The following is a 9,971-nucleotide window of genomic DNA, read 5'->3' on the forward strand; positions in this document are numbered from 1 at the left end:
AAAATTAATAATGGGTAATTTTGATTAAAGTGAGCTAATGAGTAAGCATTGAAAATACTATTATTAGCAATGCTGGCTAACTGACACCTAAATCATACTTAATTTTATTAGCCGCAGCTGTGTCTGCCCTGCTCTGACATGTGAAAAGGGTCTGTTGGAGGTGTACAAGGCCTGCAACAAAGGTGTGTCCTCCACAGGCTCTTAAGCTGAACCCCCACCACGGTCCAGCCTGACACACGCTCATCAAACGCTAAGTTTATCAGCAGGAAGTTACCCTCAAATGGCCAAATGAAACGTTTTTTGGGGATCACATCATGTCCTTTACCAGCAGCTGATGACCACATGAATGCAAACACCTGATCAATATGCCGTGGACGTGTGATATTTCCAGATTTCATGGGTTGACGAGGACATCCTGAATGCAGCTGAGTCGCTCGCGGTGAGCTGTGGGATAATGAGGGATGCCAAAGTTTTGTCCTTCAAATTCTGGCAGAAGAACTCGTTTCTCAGTCACTTTTTGGAGAAGCCTTTGAAATGGAGCATCGCAGTCTATTTCCACAGGCAGTGCTGGAATGTATGTAAGTACATTTACTCAAGTACTGTACTGTAATTGGCAACTGGTAAAGTCATTTTTCATGTACTAACATTTCATGGATTCAGCTTCTCACATGTGAGGATGTGCTGCGTTTCCTTTGAATTATTTAAATAATTTAATTTTTGAATAGTTTTGGATTATTGGTTGGACAGAACAAGCATTATGAAGGTGTCACTTTGGCCTCTGAGGAATTGCGATGGCCATTTCTCCCAATTGTCAGCAGATTAATCCACAATGATCATAATCATTTGAGGTCCTGTATAAAGTAGTTCAAAATTGGCTCCACCTCAACCAGCTACAACTGTCCTGCTTTTACATTCATGCATGAGCAATATAATAACAGTCACTGGGGACTTTTACTTCTAATACCAGTACATTTTCCTGATCATACGGGGCTTACATTTACTGAAGTAACTTTTCAATGCAGGATTTTTACTTGATACGCAGTATTGTATTTGTACTTTTACTGAAGGATGTGAATAGTTCCTTCTCCACTGACGACAGGTTTGAAATGCAAATGAGGGGTTCAGCTCTTCAGTTTAAACCTACTGGAGAGCCGTTTGTGGCACACAAAGACAGAACCACAATTTACCTCTTGAGACTAAATGTTGGGTTTTACTGATGTCTGACTTCCAGCTTTGTCTGCTCTCTATGCCTGTTCCTGTGTCTTCAGCCACCAACAGATTTTCTCCCCTAACACTGTAATAAGGAACACTAATGCCACCTACTGGAGGAAGACCAAAATACAAACTACTGCCACAATTGTTGGCTCAGCTGTCGCGAGCACACAAAACCTCCCTAAATTCAGTCTGAGGCCTCTTTCATGATTTTCTGTCCCTCCATCGACAATGAATCCATAAAGAAACTTCAAATCAATCTGCAACAAGAAGGTCAACCATGAGTTACACACAAATCAAGAAGCCACATAAGTCTGTTTGTTCTTCTGATATTTATTTGAAAGAAACTAAAAGTTGTATATAAATATGTACAAAACTGCATGGCTGCAACAATATTTGAGGGAAAGAAAATGATTCTGTCTGTGGTGTCATCCAGAGGTCCATTATTCCACCAGCATCTCACTGGTGAAGTTGGTGACTTCTCCCTTTCTCAGCGCTTCCTCTTGGTCTCAAACTTGTAGATCGCTGCAGCAGTGGACGTCTCCTTTTTTACCTTCACTTTCTTGTTCTTATCCTGCCGCACAGATTAAAAAAAAGCTTAACATTGATTCGATGAACAGCAGTGAAGACGGTCATTTGAAACTGAAACCAAAACGCTTATTAAATCAAAGACATCTCCTCACCTGTAGGTCCATGCGGGTCTGAATCTTCTGGGAGATGACAAACATCTTCTTTTCTCTGTCAATCCTCTGGGAAAGGATCTTATACTGGTGCTTCCTCTGCCTGGCCATCTTCTACAAGGAGAGTGAGCAGAAAACATGAACCATCAGTGAGTTAGAATATGAATCACACACTTTTTTTTCTGTACAGATTACCGAAGCTCCGAGTGCTCATGCAACAAATGAGGCTGATTTTCATGCATCACAAACACAGACCTTTATACTGTGAGGCTCCACAGCTCCCTGGATGGTTTTAGTCTCCAGAGTTTCCAGAGTCGGCCTGTTGTACACTCGGTCCACCAGCTCAGGAGCCGTCCTGAGTTGTTTTGCCAGGTCAAATGACTTAACTGAGGAGAGATGGTAAAGCTTCCACTGAAACCGTTCAGTGAACTCAAGAACTACTAAAGCCCACAAAGACCAGGATGTTCACAACAAACGTAATTACTGCACATTTATATTTACCTTCTTTCTTGGAATCCACAAAAAATGTGTGCTTGTTTTTTTGTTTGCTGTCTGCATCCAGAAGATGGAGCTCTCCTTTCAGCCTCTCAATTTTCTGATATGAAATGATAAACAGGCAAAGGTTACAGGGGACAACAGAGGCCTTATTTAGAGAAAACTGAGGTTCACAACAAAAGTCTAAAGTTATTTCAGACTAGAGCTGTTCTTCGCTCTTGTTGCCTTGTTATATTGCTAATGTTTGGAAAAGGCAGAGAGCCGTCTGAGAAGTTGTGGATGTTATGAGTGTATTTTCAGCGTGAGGGGAAAACACTGGCAAACACAATGACATTTGAAAACATAAACGCACCTTAGCCTCTGCAACTCTTTTCATCTCCACGTATTTGATATCCTGCGTCCTCATCAATTTCTTCTGCTCCTCCGTCACCTCCTCCTCCTCCTTGCCTTTTTTCGCTACGTGAACTCCATCCTGTCAGCACAATAAGCCAACATGTCACATACTATGGCCACAGAGATGAGATAGAGTAAGCTGTTTAGAAGGTTTTTGGGGTCACGATGCTGATCTTGCTGCTCTGAAGCTAATCTCACCTGCAGCTGAGAGCTGATCATTTTATAGTAAAACTCATCTGGGTTCTTATCCAGAGCTTTCTTTCGCAGAGCAGCGAGGGTGTTTTGTTTCTTGTGGTAGTCACTGTAAAAAAAGGAGGCAATGTCAGCTCATCACAAGACTTATTCCTCAACCATGTTTGACAGCAAAAGTGTTATGATTTTGGACAGAAAACACGTCTTCAACTCACTCTGCACGAAGTTTGTAGTCTTTCTTCTTCTCCAACAGTCCCAGATGTTTCCTAAAACCAGGCTGGTGGTACAAAGTGATACAGTTAAGACACTTAATACTAAACATTTCTAAGTACTCCGTGTGCCACAGTAACATAACATCCCGTTAGTTAGCTTTGTGATAACATGGAGACATCTCAAAACAACTCACAGCAGGCTAGCAAGCTAACAAGCTAGCTAGCAAAACACTGAAATGCTCACCTGAGATCTTTCATGGTGGTTTTTCTGTCGGGATTTCAACGCTTTCCTGAATGAAGACATTATGAAAAATATCCTCAAGCGTTATAAAGTCAAATAGTTTAGTCAAACCAGGTGTACGTGGGGCTTTTCTGGGCTGTACAGACTGAACTCTCTCTTGCTTCAGGTCTAGCTGAACATGTGGGCTTCCTGCCTCGTTCAGAGCGTCTTTTCATTTCCGGTCCGCAGATTCGCCACTCACGCTGAAAACACCACCGGAGTTATAAAATAAATGGCGTTGTGGACAATTTACCAGCAACATAAATCATTTAATTAAACTTTGTTATTTAACAAGACGCAGAATGACAGATTTTCTTGATATAATAAAGTGCATTTGATTTGCATATAACGAGTTGTAGAAACGCGTAACACGCAGCAGGTGGCGCTGTTGCACACATTTTCAAAATGTGACGCACATTTCCAGCTGTGTGAGCCTTTGATTGAGGAATCACAGCAGAAGTAAAAGCAGTAGTGGAAAGAACAGTTGCTTGTACTTTACAGTTTCCATTTCATGCCTCTTTATCCTCACACTTAACTTTTTACAGCGGAAAAGCTGCGTTTCCACTATATTCACTGCATGACTGGTTAATGTGCAGATTAAGAGCTGACAAACAAAACATATGGTCAGTTTATAAAATAGGAACATAAAGTAGTTCAAATTTACATGCATCTCACTTGTGTATGCATCAATCATCATTCACAGGGCTGTTCTGCTGCAAACATTACACCTTTAGATGTTTTTGCGTGTACTTCTATACTTGGTTTCAATGCAAAACCATCTCCTGTACCTTTACTTGAAGTATTTTGTAACGTTTTATGCTACTTTTACCCAACTAAAGGATCTAAATGGAAATTGTTTTAATTATATTTATCCAAGTGGAAGACCAAAACAGTCGGTATCTGCTATTTCCAAGTTGTCTACACGCCTGGCTTGGCACAGTGACCACTTAAAACAAGTGAGGGTTATCACAGCACTGCTGACTTAATACATTTTGGCTTCACTGTTCATACACCAAATTATTTTGGTCATTATAATGAGGGCTTGCATTTGCCAGAGCACACAGTTAACACTAATTGGTAACAAGTTTATGTTTTTCCAACATGGACATTTATTGCATGTTTCTGTTGGAGTTCCAGACCCCTGTTTTGATTTATGTCCACACCAATAGAGCTTAAAGAGATTACATAGAAACGTGGTAATATGTCTTAAAACATCCACACACATTCAAATGGGAAACAAACCAACCATGTCATTTGAACTCAAACATTTTGTTGTTTGGATCCTACAGGTAGAACTAAAACTATGAGTTCAGCTTTCATGCAAAGGCAGCAGATATGCACATATGAACGTGCAGTCTTTTTCTCTCCATTTTGAGAGGAAAAAAGTGCTGCAGCAACTTGGAAGATGAGGGGGTCATCATTCTGCTCTGGGGGAAAGCTATCCACTTCCTGACATGATATTTTGGGTAGAGGGTAGACAAAGACAAAGCCGCAAAGGCACCAGTCCCCTAATCTCACCCAGACTCCCAACTCGCTGTGGATGTGAGAAGAGGCCTGCAGGACAGAGAGTGATATTCCACTAAACAGCCATTTTTCCCCCCATGGCAGCTCGCTATCCCCCCACCAACCACAAGGAATTTGTTTTATATGTGTGAGATTTGCACGGCATGCAGAATGTTTTGCGGGTGATTAGACCTATGAATGGGATCAGTGTTTCCACATTATGTCACAGGCTTGTTTATCAGTCTGATGGCTAATGACCCCGATTCCTGTGAAGTTTTCCTCCCAAGGCCCGACTGATCCACTCACCCGCTAACGTGTTTAACTAGGCAGACACAGAAGGCAACCAGGATTTACGGGTTAAACGTCTGTGTTCTGACTTAGTTGGCTCCTTGCTGTTTAATTCATGGGAGTATTTATCATTACAAGTGAAATGCCTGGTGAGCCACGGCAGGGGTAAATACTACTTTGGAAATCGGGGGCTTGTAACAAGCTGACGCAAGAGCAGGAGGACAAGAGGCTGTGGGTTTGCTCAGGGTCAGCGATGGAGGAATGCCCTTGTGGGGCAGATGCAGATCCATTTGGTTTTCTAATATGACCCTGTAAAAATAACACTGCTGACATATTGTAAGACTGCTGCACTTGGGCTGAGCTCAGGGCTTTGGTATGTCTCCCCTGACCATGGTTGGTCCTCAACTGCAGCGAGCCGCCAGGCCAACCCAGTTGAAAAATGCATGAGCCAGAAGTTCCTCCTGTGTTATTATTTAGTTGCATCTCCTAAAATTCAGGCAGGAAATTAACATAAATAACTCATTTCTGGCAGTGGTGGCACATAAATAAGTGCAGTTATTTAAGTACTGGACTTTTGAGGTGCTAATACTTTACTCGCCTCCATTTTCTGCTACACTATACTTGTACTCACCTACAGTGAGTCCAACCTCGTGTTTATTCTACAGCTACAGTTATCATTACTTTTCATATTAAGTTTTTACACACAAAACATGCGATGATCTTATAAAATACAATGCATTTTCAAAGACTACACCAGAGATTGCCAACCTTACCCCCCCAGCAGTGACTCCTTGTCACATTTCAGATGTGTGTGCGTGTCGTTAGGAGGTCCACCAAGAGCGCTTTCCACTCTCAGCTTGATGGTTTAATGTAAACACCCATTTGAGTCCCTAACAGGTGAAATTATTATGAGAGAAAAGTGAAAAATAAAACCTTAAAGGACCAGTGTGTTAGATTTAAGAGGATCTGAATATGGAAGACATGGACTATAACATTCATGATTACGTTTTCATCAGTGTATAATCACCTGAAAATAAGAATCACTGTGTTTTTGTCACTGCTGAATGAGCCACAGAGGGAGTGGGCCCACTTCCATGGAGTCCACCATGGTGCACCACCATGTTTCTACAGTAGCCCAGGACGAACAAAACAAACAAAGAGGGCTTTTCACATTTTTCATGTTTTCAGCGACCACTGCAGCTTCTCCTACACGCTTGGAATGGAATGACGAGGCAAGGTGTACTCAGCTGGCTGCAATCTGCAACCTCACCTCTAGATGTCACTGAATCCTACACACTGGACCTTGAAGACCTTAAATCGAGCTAAACCTCGACTCACTACAACAGTAAAATGCTAAATGTGTAATGATAAGCATCAGTATGAAGAATCTAATACTGTAACCCTCACAGGGTCTATTTTTCTGCAGGATGAGTGCCTCACTGTTCATGTTTACTTTGTAGGTTCACTTAAGTAAAATATTGAATGGAGAACTTTTGCTTGTCATAGAGCTACTTTCGCTTAAGCAGGGGATCTGAATACTTCCTCCACTCTTAACCTGGACCTCCAAATATTCCCATCTACCCCACCATACCCCAGCCATACAATGGGTGCACTCCTGGGTGGGATTCTCACCATAGCCCCTTAACCACAAACTCTTGTAAAACAAAAATTGTCTTCAATTAAGTTCCAATACGGTGCTTATTTTCCCTGCTTGAGTTTTAAAGTGGATATCGTAGCCTGGCCTGTTTTATACTCTAGACAATCACAGCGGTGAAGTGTCGAGAAGTGGATGAGTTTCAAATGAGGCCAAGTATACTTCAAGTGCTCTGTAAAAAAAAACTATTAATGCCAGTATCGTCAAAAGGATCTTTCAGTTGGCGGTCTTTTGGTGTTTGTTTTGAGCTTATCTTTAAAAGCCAGCACGTGATTCCGCAGGTGAGTGTGTGCATCACAACACTTGTTAAAATAACCAGAATTTCTGCTCACCATCACAGACGTGGTGAGCGCAGACACATGCTGTGACAAGCCACAGTTGCCTATTACTCAAGTGGGACTTTTAACAGGTTAATTGATGCATTAGTCTGCAGCTCAGGGCCATGATGCTCATTAGAGTTAATTTCACTCAGGTGTTCCAAAACCACACATCCAAGAAAAGAGTTTATGGTTTGCACTCATGTTAATTTCATTTGTCAGAGCATGACCGTCACTGCAGACGTCATCATCGCCGTTCACACGCTGTGTCAAAAGTTGTATTCTTCATTTAAGGTCGAAAATATCATCCTAAAGTTAGGTTTGATTAGCTTCCCCATCGCCGTTCGCACACTGTATCGAATGCTGTATTGTATTCTTCATTTAAGGCAGAAAATATCGTCCTATAGTTAGGTTCGATTAGCTTCCTCATGCAAAAAATCTTTCACAATTTCCATCTTTAAACTTTTTTTGTTCTCCTCAGCGTAAATGTCAATGCTGTGAACTGATTACTGAGTTATCCCCCATTAACCTTTTAACTTGTTTCTTCCAAACTGAAACAGAGATGTTTTATGTGGTAGGTAGAAAGAACAACCCTTAACCTTTTTTAACGATGAAAGAAGCAGCGAGGGAGTCATCAGGATGAATTGACAGGCGTCTATCCTCTAATTTGTCGTGCGCAGGCTGACGGGACCACGCCTCAGCGTGCAAATTTAGAATTTATAATTAGGGGTTGTGGGGAAGACGGGGGGGAGACCAGTACTCTTTCAGTTGTCACAAGACCATGAAAGATAAGAGTCACATGCTCAGGCAGTTATTTTAAAGGTCAGTGTTTAATGAGATGTTTCATGTGTCACATTTTGCAGCTGCATGGCATTTCCAAAAACATCATACATACACTGATGCCAAATCAGGCTCGCATGATAGTGTTTTAATGCTCTTAATTTGAGTTAAAGGTATAATCCAGCAGTGTGAAGAATGTTATGCAAGGTGTTTTTAGTAAGACGGTGGGCGAGACTCAATCACGGCCGCTCTATGCCGCCATCGGCCAGGTGTGCGAAGGAGCTCGCTCTCTTTTTCATTCTTCTCTTTCATTATGAATGAAATCCACGAGAACCATCTTTAAATGTTATTACATCTCTTCCCCCTCTGCCGCGGCATACTTTTCACCTGGCCTTCATTTGTGGCCTTCTGGATACCTGTAATCACTTTCGCCTGGTTGGACGACATATCGTAGGAGCTAGGTGTCTTTGAGCATAGACCCACCTTAAGTGTATGTAAGACAATACTCAGATTGGTCTTGTAGATGTTTTTTTTTTTTAACACGCCATGAACATAATAATTTGTGAAAAATACAAAACAAAATATTTCCTCTGGGTGACTGCGGTCTTGGTATCAGCCTACAAAATCTCATATCATTCACACTCTTGTGTCGTGCTGCCTGAGTTACAGCAGATAAGGCTGAAAAGACCAACCACAGAGAGTGCATGGTGACCGGAGGGCCGGCTTCTGGCAGCCTCTCTGGATCCTTAATGTCAGGAGAAGCAGTAGAACAATGCTATCTACCATACAGGGTGGAGCCTCTGCCAACAGCACTGTGTTTTAACAGGGTGGGCACAGACTGATTAACGGTAATGACTCAAATGATCAGATGTAAGAATCATTCCATGTATGACAGAACGGCGGCCAGCTGCGTTCAGGATCGGCGTCACTCCCACTTGTTGAGTCATGACAAAAAAAGGAAACATCAGGAGTGGAGAAAGGAGCCACACTGTAAAATATAGGGAAGTGAAATTTGAACAGCTGGGTCTGTCTTTACCCTGTTTGGTCATGTCAGAGCGCACAAAGGACTGTCAACAAAGGTCACTTAAGAACAATGTGCACAGAGATACAAGTGATGCTGAAGTTTGTTTCACCTTTTTAATGCTCAAAATTTGACATTTATTTAAAGTTTGCCTCTGAATAGTTGTCTTGCTTGAAGCAGTGTTTAGACTGAAGGACATTAAAACTCTCCATCAGAACCCAGGATGTATTGTTATGGCAAAACTTTCAAGTGACAACAAATAGAAACGACACCTATTCTGTATTATGTAGCTCTGAGCCTTTGCTGATTTGACACATACAAACTATTTCTTAAGGGAATCAGAGTAAAAGAATTCAGATTTTCCAAGCAAATTGTGGCCAAAACTCATTGTAATTAATAATGTTGTTGTGGATTGATCCGATCAAACCTCCAGCATCAGTGATCCACAGGTGGAACTCCAGGATGTAATCATGGTAAAGTAATAATGATAATAATTGCACCATTTTCACTGTTTTGATGTTTATTAAACCACCTTTAAAGACCCTCATCTGAATAATGTCAGACTGAGCAGCGGCTGTACAGGAGTTACAGAAAAATAATGCATTTTATTCTGAAATCTAGTTTGTTTGCAGATACAAACTCGGTTGATATCATTAAAATGTCGAACTTTTTGTTTATCATCGCCCATCTTGTAAATGGTTGATTTACCGATTGGTCAGCAAATTTAGTTAAAAAGAAGCTCCAAAGTACCTCGTGATGAACCATCCCTCATTCAGTAAGAAAAGCAGGCCTGTCATGTTCTCACCATTGAACCCTAATTCTATCAGAACAAGTTGGCAGTAAGCGGCACCGGAGCGCAGACGGAGGGCCCTGCTGGGAGCCGCTTCCATCACACCCTCCACCGCCTGGACTCCTCTCTGCTCTCGTTTGAAGTCTCTGGAAAG

General features: G+C 41.7%; 1 protein-coding gene across 1 annotated transcript; it reads right to left on the reverse strand.

The window, feature by feature from the left end:
- Window positions 1-1,538: 1,538 nt before the first annotated feature.
- Window positions 1,539-3,630, reverse strand: utp11 (UTP11 small subunit processome component). Its single transcript, XM_076737605.1, has 8 exons — window positions 3,429-3,630; window positions 3,188-3,249; window positions 2,979-3,081; window positions 2,740-2,859; window positions 2,394-2,487; window positions 2,148-2,278; window positions 1,896-2,006; window positions 1,539-1,786 (listed from the first exon to the last, which is right to left on the reverse strand). Exons 1-8 carry the CDS (start codon window positions 3,486-3,488, stop codon window positions 1,703-1,705), a joined length of 765 nt encoding a protein of 254 aa, XP_076593720.1. The 5' UTR covers window positions 3,489-3,630; the 3' UTR covers window positions 1,539-1,702.
- Window positions 3,631-9,971: the final 6,341 nt, after the last annotated feature.

The sequence above is a fragment of the Chaetodon auriga genome, chromosome 8, assembly GCF_051107435.1.
Source record: "Chaetodon auriga isolate fChaAug3 chromosome 8, fChaAug3.hap1, whole genome shotgun sequence".
Lineage (NCBI taxonomy): Eukaryota > Metazoa > Chordata > Actinopteri > Chaetodontiformes > Chaetodontidae > Chaetodon > Chaetodon auriga.

Excerpts from the sequence above, each read along its gene's own strand:
- utp11 (XM_076737605.1), bottom strand. The coding sequence starts at position 3,488 with ATGTCTTCATTCAGGAAAGCGTTGAAATCCCGACAGAAAAACCACCAT. Across the intron at positions 2,007-2,147 it reads TGGAGCCTCACAGTATAAAG|AAGATGGCCAGGCAGAGGAA; the intron begins GTCTGTGTTTGT and ends CTCTCCTTGTAG. Across the intron at positions 1,787-1,895 it reads AGACCCGCATGGACCTACAG|GATAAGAACAAGAAAGTGAA; the intron begins GTGAGGAGATGT and ends TCTGTGCGGCAG.